The sequence below is a fragment of the Chinchilla lanigera genome, unplaced genomic scaffold, assembly GCF_000276665.1.
Source record: "Chinchilla lanigera isolate Chin_1 unplaced genomic scaffold, ChiLan1.0 scaffold00056, whole genome shotgun sequence".
Classification (NCBI taxonomy): domain Eukaryota; kingdom Metazoa; phylum Chordata; class Mammalia; order Rodentia; family Chinchillidae; genus Chinchilla; species Chinchilla lanigera.
In genome coordinates this window covers 13612113-13630463 of record NW_004955457.1, presented here as the reverse complement: position 1 = coordinate 13630463, position 18351 = coordinate 13612113, and the positions used below count along the sequence as shown (strand labels likewise).

General features: G+C 43.8%; 1 protein-coding gene and 1 long non-coding RNA gene across 4 annotated transcripts in view; one reads left to right on the top strand and one right to left on the bottom strand.

The window, feature by feature from the left end:
* Ank2 (ankyrin 2, neuronal) overlaps positions 1–5874 on the top strand; it is a 313838-nt gene extending 307964 nt beyond the window's left edge. For all 3 annotated transcript variants that reach the window (XM_005397083.2, XM_005397085.2, XM_013520726.1), the window contains one exon: positions 3627–5874. In XM_005397083.2, the coding sequence (XP_005397140.1) occupies positions 3627–3810 (184 nt within the window). In that variant the 3' untranslated portion in view covers positions 3811–5874. The remainder of the gene's footprint in view (positions 1–3626) is intronic.
* On the bottom strand, positions 2–13209 carry LOC106149926. Its single transcript, XR_001236408.1, has 3 exons — positions 13132–13209; positions 9582–9702; positions 2–1562 (listed from the first exon to the last, which is right to left on the bottom strand). It is a non-coding gene; the product is annotated as an uncharacterized LOC106149926 (long non-coding RNA).
* Between the last annotated feature and the right edge of the window lie 5142 nt (positions 13210–18351).

Genomic DNA, 18351 nt, shown 5'->3' with positions numbered 1-18351 from the left:
GGGTAGCATGGGGTGATGCGCTGCCAACTAACACCATAAAATGTTTGCTATTCTAAGAACAGAAAGACAGAGCCCTGACACATGTAAAACCCCTCAGAAACTGCTAACTGCCCTGTACCATAAGGTTTGCATCCGGTGGTAGCTTTGTTGGTGTGTCATACCTGCACTGTCCTAAGGAATGCTAAGGCACAATGACAGTGAAATGACAGCCCACACAGTCTTCCCAAGTCCCTAGTACAGGGGAAGCCCACCAGCTGGAGACCCACGGTGTTGGCAAATTGAAAGAGCAGGGAAGGGGGAATCTGATCTGTTGCTCATGAATTAACTTTGTGACCAGCTACATTCAACTCCCTCCAAAATCATTCCTTTGTGTGGTACATGCTTTTCGTTTCTCACGAGCTGTTTCATGACTGCATGTGAGTGGCAAGTAGCATGAGCACGGTTTTGATGCCCAGGGACCCCAATGTACACAGGGATTACGAAGCCAGGAGCTTTAATAAAATAAGAAAGCATAAAAAAAAAGTGGGAAGCAGGAGGCAGCTCTTTTTCTCCATACAGAAGAGGGCAGGCAGCGAGGTGCTTTGAACTGCCCCTGCCTCTGTCATGGTTTGAGATGCCAGTAGGGATCATGCCCAAGGTCTGCTTTCCTCTGGTCTTCTAGCAATTCCATAAGATGTTCTTAGCTTCTTGGTGAAAAGACACAATGGGAATCCAAGTTACTATTGTGGTTTTCCCCTCATTGAAAAGAAGAAAAAGATTGGCATTTATGTATTCTACTGGCTACTTTAAGCCTCTGGAACATAATAATTAAGACAGCAAAATTACAGGTTCTGTCACATTTCACCCTCTAATCAAATGTGAAAAACAGCAGCAGCTAGGGATTTAAGAGTATAATTGCTGTCTTAGAACTTTAAAAATGTGACATGAATTGAATGTAAAGTGCTTTCTCTATTCTGAGCTTTTAAGTCTTATTTCTAGTTTTTCAGGTGAAAAACTGTGCACACAACCCCTGTGTGCCCTCACATCACAGGATCAATTCGGAGTAAAATAAATTTGGAGACCAATTAATGTGAAGTTCCTTGTTACAGCTATTGAATTTGAAGCTGGGAATATAGACAGTTGGAGTTCCCACAACCAGTCTGTCTGGGAACTCTGTGATGTGCCACGCTGAAACTTATGCATCCCCAAAGGCATTTTGTCATGTACATCTTCACATCCATAAGCACCCATCTGCATACAAGGGGTGATCAAAATGTATGGTGAATATTTAAATTTTAAAAATTATTCCTGGAAAAGACACATCACTCTTATTTCCCCTCAATATACTCCCCCTCACTTCAAACACACTTATCCCATAATTCATACCACTTTCCGAAGCAGTTCTGGAAATTCTCTTTCGTGAGTGTCTCTGTGAGGTGTGATCAAAAATTCTGTGAATGCTGCTGCCACGCGCCATCCAACAGAAACACGGGCTTGTGAGAACATGGCGGTGTGTGCTCGTTTACCTTATTCACTGGATCTAACATTGTGCAGCTTCTGGTTCTTCTCTGAAGTCACAATGTCTATCGAAGGGAAATGTTCAGAATCAATTCAGGACATCAAGGCAGCCATGACAATGCAACTAACGCCACTCAGGAAAGAGGGCTTCCAGAACTGCTTCAGAAACTGGCAAGAACAACAGACTGCGTCTGAAATGAGGAGGAATATTCTGAGGGAGCTTAATGGCAGCGTGTGTTACACTGTATTACATTTTTGAAATTTAAATATGCATTGTATTTTTCAATGCCACTTTGTACACCTGCAGAAAATACAAGAAGTGCCCTATGTTGGAGGCCAGTCCCCTGACACCAGTGCTATAAGGCTTCTCCTAGCTCTTGGCAGAAATAGACATCTGCCTTGTTAGGAGAAAAATAATGAGTGCTGCACAGGTAGAGAAATGTAACCTGAATTCCACCACTGCAATCATATTTAACCATTTCACTGAGAGGGACAAAGTTAATTCACCTTCAAATGCAAAGTAGTTCATGTTATATGGAGGAAGAGTGGGAGAACAGGAGAGAGGGGAGAAGGACCCAAAGCTGGGAGCCCTCAGATTGACGCAAGCCCTTTCTGTAAGACTTGGGATGACCTTAGCGAGAGCTTAGAGGTGCTGGGCGGTAGGCAGAGCTTCTAGCTTCTGGACGCTAGGAATCCATAAAAGAAATGCTGGGCCAAGCTCCAGACACTGGTCCTGTCCCACCCCAGTTTCAGGGAAGATGCAGGACACTGTGCTTACGGTCTCTCTCAGATTCTTGGCACCACTGCATGCTGCATTTTTATGTAGATGATATTGCTTACATTCTCATAAGATTGAGTTTCCTCATTTGTTGTGATAATTGTGCCTGGCAAATACAATACATTCATCAAATGTTTGTGGAATAAATAATTATATTTACAAGTAGATAGTGAGAAGAACTAAGAGTGCACAAACTAGGATATGATCATTTTTAAGTAGGGCTACAGGAAATTAATAGTGTGAAATATAGCAGTAAGTGAGAGCATCTTGCCAGGTGTGGTGGTGCACGCCTGTAATCCCAGTGTGCAAGAGGCTGAGGCAGGAGGATCACCATGAGTTTAGGGCCAACCTGGACTACATAGTGAGTTCAAGTCTGACCTGAACTCCTGTCTCCAAAAACAAAAACTAATCAGTAAAGTTACAGCATCTTTTCTCAGGGAATCACCAGTCTGATTCAAAGGGCAGGCAGGATCCCCAGAATGAGCAAAGTGTGGAAAGCCCTAGAATACAAAGGATGCATTTGTCTCTCAGGGCTCTTCTTCTGTTTCCTTTTCCTCCTCACCATCCAGATGAAGCTTTAGGAGCCTCTTGGGCATCATCACTTTCTTATCTATGGTAGAATAGTATTTCACTTTATAGAGATCGTGTCTCCTAGAGAAGTTCTCTCAGAGCATCACTCCGGGAAGTTTGGGTCAGGAGAGGACTCAAAGGATTAAGTGGGCAGCTAAAGTGGCTTTGAGTAAATTAAATTAAAAACTTTCTCTTCACTGTTGAAAGGGGCTGGTGGAATCACTCTTTCAGGGTAAATCAGGGTTTTGTAGATCAAGACATGAATGCTTATGCAGGTTCTTTTGAGAGAAACATATTAAAGTGTGGTTTTACTTATTTGAAACATTTCTTAAAGATTTTTAAAAAATATTCCTTGTTCCAACATACATTTTGTGGGGGGAAGTACTGAAGATTGAACCAGGGCCTTTGCGCTGAGCTATATCCTCAGGCATTTTTTATTTTGAGATAGTCTCACTGATTCACTAAATTGCCCTGGCTGGGCTCAGACTTGCAGTCCTCCTGCCTCACCCTCCCAGCGTGCTGGCCATACAAGCATGTGCCACCACACCCAGCTCCAGAATACACTCTCACAGTGTCATGAGCTAGTTCAGTCATGGTAATCATAAGAAAGAGACGGAAAGATGCTGTGGCTATTGTATTGTTAGCTTGGGGTAGAAAATCTAGAAGCAAGACAGGAAGGACTTTAAAGTCACAGTTAACCTCACCCCAAGAGGCTGTTATTTAGCAGTCAAGAAAACATAATTCTGCCTGTTCATAATTCTCCCCGTCCACTCTCTTCTAGGACAACAATGAGTAAAGCCAGGACACAGAAGAGGGCTGTGGTGAAGGACCGGCATGGGAAACGTGTTGAGCTGGAGCACCTGGAGGATGTGCCAGAAGCACTAGGCCAGGATGACCTCCAGCGTGACCTCCAGCAACTCCTCCAGCATTTCCACCAGGAGGACTTGAAGAGAGAGGCCACATGAGGGGCTGCCCATCCCACGCCCGTTGCCAGTGTGCAACTTCCCATTTCCTTAGAGGAGTGATCTCACTGGCCCAACTGATGGGATCCCCTGATATTTCTACTGTTAGCAAATATACAGCATTTTGTTGTCCCCATTCTCTCTAAAGATAAGCTAATTTGTGACCAAAGATAGCATCCTGTGTTGTGGATGCTGTATCTGCTCCTTGGTGTGTCTATGGGATCCTGGGAACTGGCCCCCTCTGTTGTTTGCTTCTGCTCAAGCTCCTTGGAAATGCGTTGATTGGAAGAACTTCACCTGCAGACCTCTTTCAGTGACGACCCAGAGGATTCCTTCCTCAGGATATCCATGTACAATGTATATAGCTGAAATGCTCAGATGGACGACATGTTCAAATCAAAACCACTGCCTACCACAACCACGCCAGGCACCACGGAATAAACATTCTCTAGAAATTGCTGAACAGTGGTTAATAAAGATATTGCTAACACAATCAAACGATTAAACAACACAGTTCTATGCGAAAGAAGCACTGCGGAACTACCACATCCTTAGGACTTCCAGAGTTGCCATTGCTCTTGTTTAAAGAGGAATCAATAATCCTGAAGAACTCGCTACGAAGCTACTGCTGGTGCTGGCCAGCCCTCATCTAGGACTCTCTCTGGGGACGGGGAGAAGGGAGCAGAAGGCAAACAGATTGAGACAATGAGGTATTTAGTTGCAAGAAGCTACTCCTGTGGCATTCTAGCATCTTCAGGTCTTTTCAATTTTGGACATGTTGGCAGGGTATTTTAAAAGTTATAACTACTGTAGTTTTCCAGTTTCCCTCGCTGCTTTAGCAAGCCACGCTGTCTTACTGGTGGTATTTTCTTCCGGCCACTGCACTGTAGATAAATTCATTGGAAACAAGATTTACCCACTACAAAAAAAAAAAAGGTTGAATTCTTTCACCCTGTCAGAGTGGTTTCTTTTGTTTTTATACCCCCCATCTTTATATCTTCTCCAGTACCTGCATGTAGCCTTTAAAAATTAAAACCACAGTCCAAACCCCTCTTCCCATCACAGCAATGGTTTTCATTCTTTTTGCCCTGAGTGAAAACTTTTCACCCTCCAGCTAGATCTGTTTTTCTGCTTGCAGACAAGGTTGAGAAATCCTTTGAAAGTTTGGTTTTGGTTAAAAGTTTTGGTTTATTTATTTGAAATCCAACTCCCTTGGAAACTCTTAAGTGCTTTTGTGCACTTTTCTGTTTGTTTGTTTCAAAGAAGGGACTGGAACAATCTGAGTGATTTCCACGTCCTATTTCTTATATCTCTAGTGGTCGAAGCTGTGTAGCATTTTAACATATATTATATATATTCACAAATATATTCATATAAACAGTATACATTTTGAACCAGTTATTTGTTAAAGAAAAGTATATTCAAGAAGATGAATTAGAAAAAAAAAAAAAAAAAAAAAGAGTCTATCCTCCAGGGATTGAACTTTTTCCAATTCTATCTGGTCTTTTCCTGTTGTGCAAAAAATGACTCATTGCTCCGAATGTCAAAAACCAATCGACAAACAATTTAAAGTAACATTGCCAAGAGAAAAAATGTTCTGGGAGGGAGGTTTCTCGTAAGCCAAATCTCCTAGTCCTCAAATGCTAGCACTTTTTGGCAGTTGGATAGGAAATAGAGCGTTCTTTGGCAGCCAAAAGGAGAGAGGCCCGTGTGGACCTTTGTGACACACACCGAGGTCCTTCTGTCCCAACCTCCATTTGGAGCCCGAGACAAGCATTTCTGTTGTGTACTTTGCAGTGCAGATGATGTCTGTGTAACAACATAATGGTTATTCACCTTCCTTTGATTTTTGATTTTTGCTGTGTTATCAAAAACTTGAATACTGTGAGAAGAAGTGAATTTTCAGTTGATGAATCAGCATCTTGTTCCCATGGTGATAACACTAATTGAATATATTCTATGAGGGCATGTATTAGTTAATGGAAAAAATACAACACTAACAATACATAGCTGCAATGTTGTACAATGGCTGATTTAATTCAATAAAATGTACAAGTGTTAAATGTGGCAATCGTGATTTTTTTCTTTATCACAAATCTGTGCTCTCAGGAGCATAAGAGATTATTAAAGAGGTGAGACAGATTTGTAGCCAACAGAAGGACATCAGTTTTCCCTTTTTGTTTTTGCTTAGTGACTAAATACCCCAGCATTGCATTAGGCACTAGGATAGAGCCTGCTTCTGCCCTCTTTTACTGTTATAGTTACGCAGCAGAGGAGAACCAGGGTATGTTTTGAGTCTTAGGATCACTAATAAATGAAAAAATGGTAACTTGGGAGCTTGGGGTAGATACTGACAGGCATGAGCAGCACAGCAAGACCACAGGCCTGGACTACCTCGGGTCTCTCCCCTGCCGCCAGGGCTGTCGCAAGATACTTGTGTATGGCAACAGCGTTTAGCTCTAGAGTTTTTCTCTTTACAGTCTCTTGACAATTTTTTCTCTTTACAATTGGAAACTAAATGAATATATTAACCTACATAAAGATAAGGCAGAAATATGCAAAACTGAAATCAGTAGTTTTGGAGTGTTTGGGTTTTTTTTTTTGAAAAATCTCTTCAATGCTACTATAATTGTTTTTGCAGTAAAAAGTATAGAAAGTGTTTAGAAATTGAGTAGGTTTTATTTAAATATTATCTATCATGGACTAGGAGGCTACCTGGACCTATTTTTATCTCTTTGGTTGGTTAGCAAGATCTTCTGAAAATAAAATATCAATTATGCTCGATTTTTCAAAGATAAAAGTCAAAATTAATTTTCCTAAGCGGGAGTATGTATGTGACCATCGCCCTACTTTTTTGTTTAATAGATTGTGCTTTCTACTCATGGGATCTTTAGGCTTGCTTTGCCTGGAATTCGAAGAAACAGATTAAAGAATCAGAGAAGGTACCTTGTCTTCTCATATTTAAGTATTTTTTGTGCAAACCTCGTGTTAAAAAGTGAACTTCAGTGATTTATACGCCCTTTTACGGAAATATATTTCAAAGTCGGGCGCAGGGTCCCTCCAGACCAAAGAAAGATTATGCACAACTCAGAAAACACTTGTGTTAGTCATAAAGAGGTACAAATTACAGAGAAACACGTCACACAGACTTGACTGTGAAATTAGATTGCTTGTAGTCATTCAGTTTATGTCCGCATGGATAAAGATCTGCTTGCTTTTATTATGCATAAAGGAAAAGAAATTGAAAGTTGTTACCTTCAGTTACAACTTCCCTTTAAAAACCACTCTCCTTTCTTCAGTTGAGTATGGTTTCTGGTATCTCATGTGATGAAAACCAGGAGTGAATTCTTAGCATGAACCTAGCCAGTAAATACGCACTACAACTTCATCTCACTGTAACAGTAGAACATTTTAAGAAATTTTTTTTACAAAAATCTGAGAAGGAAAATAAAATTTCATTCCTAACTCCTGCAAGCAAATCAGAACATTCCTGTTTGACCCTACTTGGACTTTCTAGAAAAATGACAGTCCTTTCTGGCTTTAAATTACCTCCATGGTCTGTAAACCCCGCATAAGAGTAGCTTTACGTGTTATAGAAACCGGGCTGCGCAGCAGAAGCAAGCACTGACTAAGCAAGCAAAGCTTTACATCCCCTCGCCATAATCACATCCCGTCTGAGCTCCACATCCTGTCAGATCAGCAGCAGCAAAACTGAGGGTCTAGGTCAGTGATGGCAAACCTTTTAGAGACAGAGCACTCAAACATTAGGACATCCCCATCTGGCGCCTGCTCCTTTCCCAGCATGCACATGGCCCCTCCCTGCGCTGTTACCCAGTGCTCACTGCTGGGGTGCTGCTGGGGCCTCTGTGTGCCCGCCACGCACTCACACCATAGGTTCACCCCGATCTAGCTTGGGAAACGTGTTTCTTTGAATCATTCCACCACCACCACCCCTCTGCGTACACACACCTCCCAAGGAAAACTGTCTTCCACAAAACTGGCCCTTCGTGCCAAAAGGGTAGGAACCACTTATGGACAGTAGATAGAGATGTTTGACGGGGATGTTTGGAGGAATTCAGTCAATTCAGTGGAATTGCTCACTGGAGATGTCTACTTGACAAGTCCTTGAAACGTTTCACTGAAGGACTATGAATGAACGGTTGTACATGTGAATTTAGAGGAAGAACTAGATTGGGATCAGCCCAGTTGTGTCAGTACTTCTTGGGTAGTTTTGTGAAAGTTCACCCTGGAAGACAATTTCCTTATTGGGAAGGGCCAGTAGCACTCAGCTCAGATGGGTGTCACCATGCCAGATGCACGCTGATCTGTTTGTCATTTCTCTGATCTAGAAGTGCCACAGTAGCTGATGTGTTGTTAGTGACTGTGCTATGGGCCCATATTGGTGACTGTCCACTTCTTGGGGAAGGAGTAAGCTCAGAGTAGGTTTTGAAGGACTAACTTGCGGATTTCGGTTAGAAAATCTGGTTAATAGCTAAACTACTTCACACGGGCATTGTCAATATAAGTCCTTTTATTCTCTGCCCATTCTGAGGGAAGATTCCTCTGGGTCTCTCTTGCGGTAGATCCTTGTAACTCAGTTCTGGTTTCATAGTTGGTTTTGAGAGAAGTAGAAGAAGGAGGAGGAGGAAGAGGAAGAAGAATAAGGAGAGGAAAGAGAAGGAAGGAAGGAAGGAAGGAAGGAAGGAAGGAAGGAAGGAAGGAAGGAAGGAAGGTGGTTGAGTGGTTGATCTGTGCCAGCACCAAGCTGGGCAGGGCCAGGCTGGCTGGAAGTGGCATGAGCAACAGCTTCCCTCACACATGTACAGAAACAACTGGAGCACAATGTCACCAATGCACTTTGTGCCCATTTTTCTGGATATTGATGAAGAACTAGCCCTTATACCAAGATAGAGAATTTATGTAGCACTTGTATTACCTCAACTTCTGGATGAGGACTGTGTGAATTTTTTCAAGGAATTCACAAATATGTGAACCTAAGGGAATCACCTGAATGGTACTTGCATTCCAAAGAGTCAGAGGGACTATTTGGAGGGCTACAGTTCCACCAGCCCAGCTCGTGTTTCGGTCGTTGTTCAGTGCCAAAGGCTGCCACCACAAAATACCACAGACTGTATGGCTTAAGCAGTATGAATTTATATACTTACTGTTCTATGAGCCAGTGTCCAAGGTCAAGGTGCTGGGGGTTGGTTTCCTCTTGGCCTCTCTCTGGCTAATCTTGTAAATGGCCAGATTCCTACTGTGTCTTTCTTGGTCTTTCCTGTGTGTACAAACATCCTGGAGGGTCTGCATGCTCAAATTTGCTCTTCATATAAGGCCACCAGTCAAACTGGATTAGGACCCACCCTCATGGGCTCATTTTAGCTTACCTCTAAATAACCTGTCTCTAAATATAGCCACTTTCTGAGTTAAAGGGCACTAGGGTTTCAATATATGAATTTGGGAGCACACAATTTAGCCCATAACAACTATATTTTGTTCCCCAAAGCCCCCAGGCATCATAGCAGGAAAGGATTTAATGTAAATAATGAGAAACTTACACATATGTTGAAAGAGCCAAAAGAATGAAGGAAGAAATCAGAAATAGTGCAGAATTCAGAAATGCAACCTGCCATTGGTGGGGTCAGCTTCGCATACCAGCAAAACCTGTGTTTCTTAGCAGAGCTCCCCATTGCACATTCAAATAGAAATCCATGCACCTCTTCCCCGCTGTCCATAAATGAAATAATTATTTCCCTTCCTTTTCTCTTTCATACCTTGGACAAATGCGTTTCACTGGCCCAGTGGACTAAGATGGCCCCTTTCACATCTTCTGTAACCTTGCTCAGCCCATGATGCTAATGTTCCCCATTCTTTCTTTTTTCAACCTTTGAAGAACTGAAAGGGAAAAGCAGAATTAGCCTCCAATCTTGGCTTTCGCTCTAATCGATGCCTTCCCTCCCGCTTTTACATAGAGTGCCTCAGTGTGGCACTTCTCAATCCTTCCAAGGTCTGGCTTCAAAAAATCTAAACATTAAACATACTAGAAGCCAGGGGATATGAGCAGAGATCAGGGGAAAACTAAAAGCCTGAAGCTTGGGTCATACCTTATCTGTCCAGGGAGTCCAGCCAAGAAAATAATACATGAATAATCTGGGCAAAGAAAACAAGGGGCAGGGACTATGGCAGTTAGGAGAGTGTCTTAGTTACTTTTCTCAATGATACAAAATACCCAACACCCACAAGTTAAAGGAAGGAAGCTTATTTCAGCTGACAGTTTGTAGAGATTTCAGTCCATAGTCAGCTGGTTCAAAGGCAGGGTGGATGGCAGAGTGGCATCATAGTGGAAAAACAGTACAGGGCAAGCAGGAAGAAGACAGTAAATAGCAAGCAGCAGCAGCTGCTGCAAGCCTACCTCTCCCTTTTATCCCTGCTAGGCTACCGGGATTTGGGGTGGTGCCACCCACACCTGGGCTGGGCCTTGCCATTTTCTACACCCAGAACTATGCTAGGCCAATCAGTGGACTAATTTAGTAATTACACACCCTTAATCCCAGCATCACATACCAGCCACCTCCAAAAAGCCTCGCCTATGACCACATGAGTCTTGGAGGGGATATTTAGATACAAACCATAACACCATGCCACATGTTACATAATAGAGACCTATGGAAGCATTCAAGAATTAGTTCATTATTTAAGAAGAAAACTGGTGTTATGGTTGTGTTTGTATGGCACTCCAAAACCTCATATCATCATGGGGCAGGCTCCTAGAGTTTTTAATTGATCCATACTCCAGTGCTGGGATTATGGGTGTGAGTGCTACATGTGCCCTGGGGTGGATAGTTTGCATACAATATAAAGGGAGGGAGAGAGGCTTGCCACTCCTCCCTTTTTTCTCTTGTTGCTTTTGCTGTTTTCTGCCACCATGAACGGTTGCCTTCTGCCATGTGCCACCATGCCTTGGAGCCAGCCAAGTATGGACTGAAACTTCCACAAACTGTGAGCTGAATAAACCTTTCCTTTCTTAATTTCGGGCATTGGGACTTCTGTCTCAGTAATGAGAGAAAAGTAACTAAGACAAATGTAAAACTAAAACTATAAAGGCCTACCTTTTGAAATAATAACATAATTCCCACTAACAATCAAGAGGTAAAAAAGAAAGTAAAAATATTCAAAGATAAAAAGAGAGCAAGATAGAGAAAATAACTATAAGAAAATATGACCTAATCTCAGGTAAGTAGATGTAGAAACTTGAAAAAAAGAGATGATTTTTTAAAAATGGAAATTACTAAACTTTGCCCGGATAAATAGTGAAATCTAATAATCCTGGAAGGAATTGAGAAAGCAACATAAGATTAAAGCCCACCAGAAAGTGCCAGCTCTTGGTACTGTCACGAACGGATTCCATGAAACTTTTAGTACCCAGATAAGGCCAATAATACTAAACCCAGCAGGACCGCAAAACAAAGTCAAACTTAAAATACTCATTAGATAAGTTGTTCTGTTTTGTTTTAGAAAGCATAAAAAGAGAACAAATGCATACATATGCAAAAAAGAGAGAATCCATTTGCTCGTCACTCATATACAATAAGAATTTACTTTTAGGATATAGTTCATCAATGATTTTTGTTTAAACCAAAACTTGTGTTTTACAGGAAGTGACTCTTTGCCTTATACCTGGATTTATTTTTCACTAAATGAAGAGCTCTAAGGACGGACACCATCCCTCATTCCAAAATTCATCTTGCTTCATAACAAACATGAGAATATGCTTATTTTAAAACTCTAAGACATGAAAGACTGTGATTTCCATAATTACCTAGTGTTGATGAGGAAGCACTGGCCAATGGAAAAAACAAAGAAAGCATAAATGTGAGGCAAGAAGAAGAAAACATTGTTAATGTGCAAATGATACATTTAAGAACCAGGAAAACCTGAAGGAGTCATCTGAAAACATACACTGCCAACAGTTTGGTCACCCTTCAAATCAAGCCTAGAAAATGTATAACTCTTTAACACAGAAACACGCACAAATCTCCAAATTAAAAATAAAAGTGGAAGAAATAATACACACAATTTACAATAGAGATTAAATGCCTTAGAAATTTAATAAGAAATGTGTAAGCCCTATTAAGAATGCTGAAGAAATATTGTAAGCTAAATTTAAAAATAAATACAGAGTCTGCACAAAAATGTATACTTCAAGTAAAGAAAAACTTGCATAAATATTTTAATACTAACTTTATTGAGATAGCATGAAATTAATACAAGTTTCCTTTGGTATCTATAGTTACAAGAGGTGCTCAAAGTGGTGACCATTAGCCTCCAGGCATTTACTAGTATAGTGAACTGCTGAAGGGTGTATACGTTTTTTGACAGACTCCGTAGAAAAATATGAATTTATCGACTATCTAAAAAGATCACGAGAGGCAGCGGGGGGTGGCGCCCTGTAATCCGTAATCTCAAAACTCAGGAGGCTGAAGCTGACTGCCCGTTCGGGACTTCGCCTAATCGGCCACTAGAGGGCAGCAGGTGCCCAGCCATCCGCTTGGGGAGGGCGGTCACGGCAGGCCCTGGGGCTCCCTGCGGGGCGCGCTGGGCGCTCCCAGGCCTGGCTCTCCTGGGAGAGCGGATGCAACCCTGGACTGGACCCCAGCGCTTTCGCTGCCTGTCGCACGCTGCGACTGTCCCACACAGCTGCATTCACGCGGCGACCTCCGCGGTGCAACAGCAACCCAACCCGACAGGCCGCTGGCCTCAGGATGGACGGGCTGGCGAGCCCACACCCGGCCTGGGGAGCAGCACCGATCCGCTCACCCCTCACCACGTCCACGCTGCGCACAGCACACGCACGCGCCACACATGCACACCAGACACACTGCACACGCACACACACAACACAAGCACATGCACGCCCCACGCAGCGCGCACGGACACACCCCGGGCCTTTCTCTCTGCTCTTCTCAGTGTTGTGTAGCTCTGCTTCGGCAACCTCTCACGGAGTCGATTTATTTTTGTTTGTTTTCCCAGCTAGATTTCACTTCTCTCACTCAGACACCGCGCTGTGCTGTTGCCCCATACCCCAGAGTGGAGCACAGAGCTGCGAGGCAGTGCACAGATTATTTCTAGAAAGAGCGAGGGGAAAGAGAGGAGAGAAGAAGGAGGGAAGGAAGGGTGAAGGGAGAGCGGGAGGGAGGAGGAAAGAGGAAAGGAGGGAGGGAGGAAGAAGGAAGAAAAGCCCTTGGCTGACTCCAAGCCTTGGAGATTTCTCCTCCGGACACCCGGGGGCGCCCAGGAGTCAGGCAGGTAGTCATGGGCACTGACCGTCTATGTCCTCTCTTGGGTCCGCTCTGCCGGCCGTGGTGTGACGTCCAGCCAGGTCCAGACGCGCCCGCAGCAGCCTGTGGAGCTCTGGTGTGAAACGCCCTTTTTTTTTTTTTTTTTTTTTTTTTTTTTTTTTTTGGTTTTGCTCCGGTACTGGGAACCGAACTCACGACCTTGCGCTTGCCAGGCAGGCGCTTTTGCCGCTGAGCTAAACGCCATTCTGAGAGGACGCTGCCTGCCGCCGGGTTTCTGCCTGCGCCCACTCCCCAGGACCTGCGCACCTCCTCTTGCTCCTCCTGTATCTCTGTAACGTGAAGTTCCCCTTGACCATAAACATGAGAGCCCTTCTCCCAGCCTGAATGGAAGGGACCTTAGCTAGATATACACTGTGTCCTGAAACACAGTCCTCGCCCTCTTCACCTCTCCCTCCCCGATGTCATCTCCGTCACCCCCAGCTCCACCCACCTCGTCTCCACTCCCCCGCCTTCGGCTCCAGCACCCCCATCTCATCGCCGTCTTCTCCCAACTCCATCTGCATCTGTGTCTGAACTTGTCCCTGCGAATGGAAGGAAATGATTGGTGAATCACTCTTCTCAGTGCTCACAGATGCTTCTTTTATAGTGGTTGACCAAGGCCTTAATATGTATAGGGAGCCTGTCTGGACCCCATCTCGGTCCGGAAGAGTTTATGTTTGTAATCCCAGGGAAAAATTATTGGAATTCTCACAAGTAAATCCCAGTGTACCGCTTGCAGTACAACCCATGGCAAGAATAAAGAGACAGAGACATATCTGGAGTTGCGGGAGCCCAGGGGTCCTAAGTCCAGTCAGAACAAGGGCTAACCAGAACAAAGGCCATGACCCAAGGCCAAACCCGGGTTCTATTAATTCGTGAAGAGGGAAGTGGCTCAGGATCCAGTGACTGTGAGAATGGCAGGAGTACGTGAGTGCTGTGAGTTGGGCTGGTAGGAGGCACAAGAGCACCTCTGCAATATGCAGAGAGAGGTGAGCAGAAAGAGTACTGGATTCTGGTAACAGGTAGCTTGCAAGTGTGGAGGAATCTGCATAGCACAGTTAGAGGAAGTACCTTGTGTTTTGGGTGGGCTGCTTCAGGTTTGATGTCTGGCCCTTCTCTCCTGAGATGTCATGGCCTCTTTCTCAAGACTCAGTCCTGACTGACAGTGCTCATTTTGGCCTAGCCCATGCTTAATAGTAGGGAGCCACTGCTTCAAAGGCCACACATCAGCGCCTGGGCTAGACCCAGTTGAGGGGGTAGAGTATTTTCCTAGCCCGCTCTGTACATGTCAGTACACAGAAGTAGGGAAAGGGTTAACCAAAATGCAGACAAATTGTCTTCTTTCAGGGGAGCCATCCCAGCTGTCCTCCACAGAACGTTTCCTTCTTTTTGAATGAAAGGATGGAATTTATGGTCATCCAAATGAAGACAGTTGGCCCTGAGGATTTTGAAAATCAGAGCTCAGCCCCGAGACAACAGCACAGTAAGTGCTCCTTGCCTTCCTAGTTGGCTCAGGAATGGATGGAGAAAGAGAGCCTAAGGCCTGTCCTCTTCTCTGTCAGGGAAGGATCTGGTACTCGAGCTCTCCCTGAAACAAACTGACCCCTGTGATGAATGGAAACCGATGATAGAGGCCTTGTTGTTCTGGCCTCAGTTCCTCAATAGTGGGCCCAGACTGTGTGCAGAGAACCAAAGTTTAGTGCTGACTCCAGGGTTTTGTGTTAGAAGCCAATTTGAACCAAGAGCCAAGAGCTGTGGAGAGGTCAATGGCAGCACACACTAGATACTTAAGAAATGCTGCTGTGCTGAATTGAAGTAGTTTTTTTAAATGACTGTTTGGGTCTGGGAAAGAAATCACATAACATCAGCATAAGAAACAGAATCCAATTGGTCAAAGCTCCAAAACAGTATTAGTCACCGCTTCATCTAGCAGGGTCCTCCAACCACAGTGACCTTGAACTTGAGTACCAGGTGTGGGGTCCCTTCCCTCCTGGGAAGCCCAGCTATAGGTACAGGAGATCTGCTGAGCCCTGGAAGGGAAAGGGCAGTGTGTGCTTTCGATGGCATCAAGCAGGTGCCTATCCCACAGCGAACTCCTTTTAGCATGCCCCATGGAGCAGCAGACTCCCTCTGGTACCGTTTCCCCAGCTGGGCCAAGAGAGAAACCAGAAAATCCATCCTCAAAATGCAGAGAAGATGGCTCTGGTCTTCTCCACTTTAACATGTTACTCAGAGCTGCTTCATGAAAGCTGGGAGCACTGGGCTTTCACAGTCCTGGTCATTTCTTTTCTCTTTTTCAGATTCCTACTTCGTATTCCTCATCTGTCCTTTCCTTCACCTGTACCTTGCTATTTTCAGTAAATCTCTGAGGGGATTTTCTAAGGACAAATTACTAAGAATGTGTAATATTTTATATCACCCAGACATATTGGTCTTTTATGAAAAGAGTAAACAAAGGTGGGAAAGCCACAATCTAATGACTGCATTTCTAAAAGTAAAATGTTAAGGCAATGTGTTAGGATATGCTAAACCACCACTATACCAATGGTTCAAGCACAACAGAATTTTGTCATCCACATGAGAGTTATGACAGTTAGTCTTGATTATCCACTTGGTTGGCTTGAGAGATGCCTAGGAAGTAAGTAAAGCACACTTCTGGGTGTGTCTGGGTCATGGAGGTGTGACCTTGGAGATTATCTCCGGTCCTTGACCACTGCCACACTAGACTCTGCCCTCATCTCTGTTTCCAAGATGTTATTAAGTTGAACATCTTTTTTCTGCCACACCCTCTCACCATGATGTTTGTGCCATGAAACCAGCTGGCTAAGGACTGAAGTCTCTGAGACCATGAACCAAAATAACCCTTTCCCCCTTTAAATTGTAAGATTCGGCTATTTTACCTTGTCCCAGCAGTGGGGAAAATTAACCGATAAAGCAGCCCAGCATGAGTGTTTGGTTATTGGACAGATTTCCTCCACATGGTGATTCAGACACCTGTTTTCTGGGCCTGCAGTTATGTGTGGCCAGCAGCTGGAAGGAAAGGAGCCTGTGGAGGCCCAGCTGCCCTCTCCACACCCCCTCTTGGAAGTGATGTGATCATCTATACCAATATTTCACTGAAGAGAACTTTGTCTTATGGTCACAACTACTGGCTAAGTATAGTTGTCTTATTCTAGAAAAAAGGAAGACTGCATCTCACCCAACATTACCAATTCAGAGTGTGGACACAGTTGCTCCAGAGGGGTGCAGACAACAAGGGAAGATGATCTCTCCCTAATGTCCATCTGAGCTGAAACCTGGTGGTGACGATGAAACTAATTTCCAGAAGCCTTCAAACAGAATCACTAACATCTCTGTAACACTTCATAGTTCCGCCCAGGTTTGTAATAATAGAAAAGTACAGTACTATATGGATCTGTGTGTTCGAGCCTATGTGGTTAGGGTGAAGTGTCAATTTGATTGGGTTTGGGATCCACACCAGTGATTGTGGAGCACACTTCTAGGTATGTCTGAGTGGGTCTTGGAGGTATGGCTTTGGGCTCTGTGTCTCGTCATTCATCTCTTCGTGGTACTGTTGCCCCGCTCTATTTCCTGGCTTCTATGGACTGAGCAGCTTTGCTTTGCCATACCCTTCCACCATGATGTTTCTGCCTTGGGGTTGTCCAGCCATGGACTGAATCTCCTGGTACCATAAGCCAAATTAAACCTACCCTGCTTTAAGTAGTGGGTGCTGGACACTGGATTTCAGCAATGGAAAAGTTGCTTAACAAAAAGCTGTGCACCAGTTCCTGGAAAGCTCCAAGAAAACACTGAACTCAAAGCATAAATCTCAAGTGCACTGGACTGGACAGAGCCAACAGTTTCTGCTCACAGATTCAAAACTTTTGCTTTGCCTGAGATCAGTCAGACTCCTGGCTTCTCCTTTAACATTTCTTCATATTTATTCTCTTTTTCCTTCACTGTTACTCTGCTAATTAGCACCTGGAACAGATGGTGAGAAAGAGGTACAGAGGGTGAAATAAAGGTAAGCCTGTTCACTACTTCTGAGAAATGGTGAGCACAGAGTTGACCAATTGGAGCTGAGATGGAGTTTAGACTCCCTGGTCCCATAGGCACTGATCCCAGAGAAGTGTCTGGGATATGACATTAACACTTCAAATTTATCACATATTCATGTGAAGAAAAGTTTCATCCATTTTTCTTAGTATCATGTTGTTAAGGCTTGTGTTTAGATATTCCCCCAATGCCTCATGTGGTCACAGGTGGGGTTTTCCAGAAGTGGCTGGATCTAGAGTGTGTGATGCTGGAATTGATTCATGGTGCAATGCTAGGCTCAAGGGCACTAGGATTAAGGGTGTGAGTGCTACTCGCACTAAGTAGTCTAGATAACATAAAAAGGGCAGAAAGATGCTGCTGAAGTTCCTTGTTGCTTTGCTACCTTCTGTCCACCATGAACTGTTCTCCTCTATGATGCTACCCTGCTTTGCAGCCAGCTGATTATGGACTAAAACCTCTACAAACTGTGAGCTGAATAAACCTTCCCTCCTTTAACTTTGAGTGTTGGGTATTTTGTCTCAGCAATGAGAGAAAAATAACTAAAACACGTGTGTTATAAGAAATAGTTATAACAGTGAATATTTGCTGAGAGAGTGTGTCAGGGATAGTCTTTAATACTTTGTGTCCATAGCTACATTTGATTTCTGCTGCACCCCAGAGTGAGTCACCCCTATTTCATAGTTAAGGAAACTGAAACCCTGAGGATTTAAGTGCTCTCCCACGCACAGAGCTCAGGAGGGGACCTCACTACCCCTGCCCTTTCCTGGAGCAAACTAGGCACACTCTTCAAAGGAAAACAGGGTGAACGCAGTTTTTTCTTTTTTTCAGAAAGTGAATTAATATGTCAAATTCTTATTCCACAGGCTTAGAATGGAATGAAAGAACTGAAAGATGAGGATCCCCATCCTATGTTGATAATGCAGTCATTAAAGCAATCTTCATCAAGCACCAGGCAGTGAAATGCTAAGTTTGTTTTGTTTTGATTTGGTACTGGGGGTTGAAACTAGAGCCTTACCACTGAGCTACCTCTCCAAGCATTTTAATTTTTATTTTGAGACAGGGTCTCAATAAAATACTAAATTTCCCAGGCTGGATTCAACTTGGGATCTTCCTGCTTCAACCTCCCAGAATGCTGGTGTGTGTGCCACTA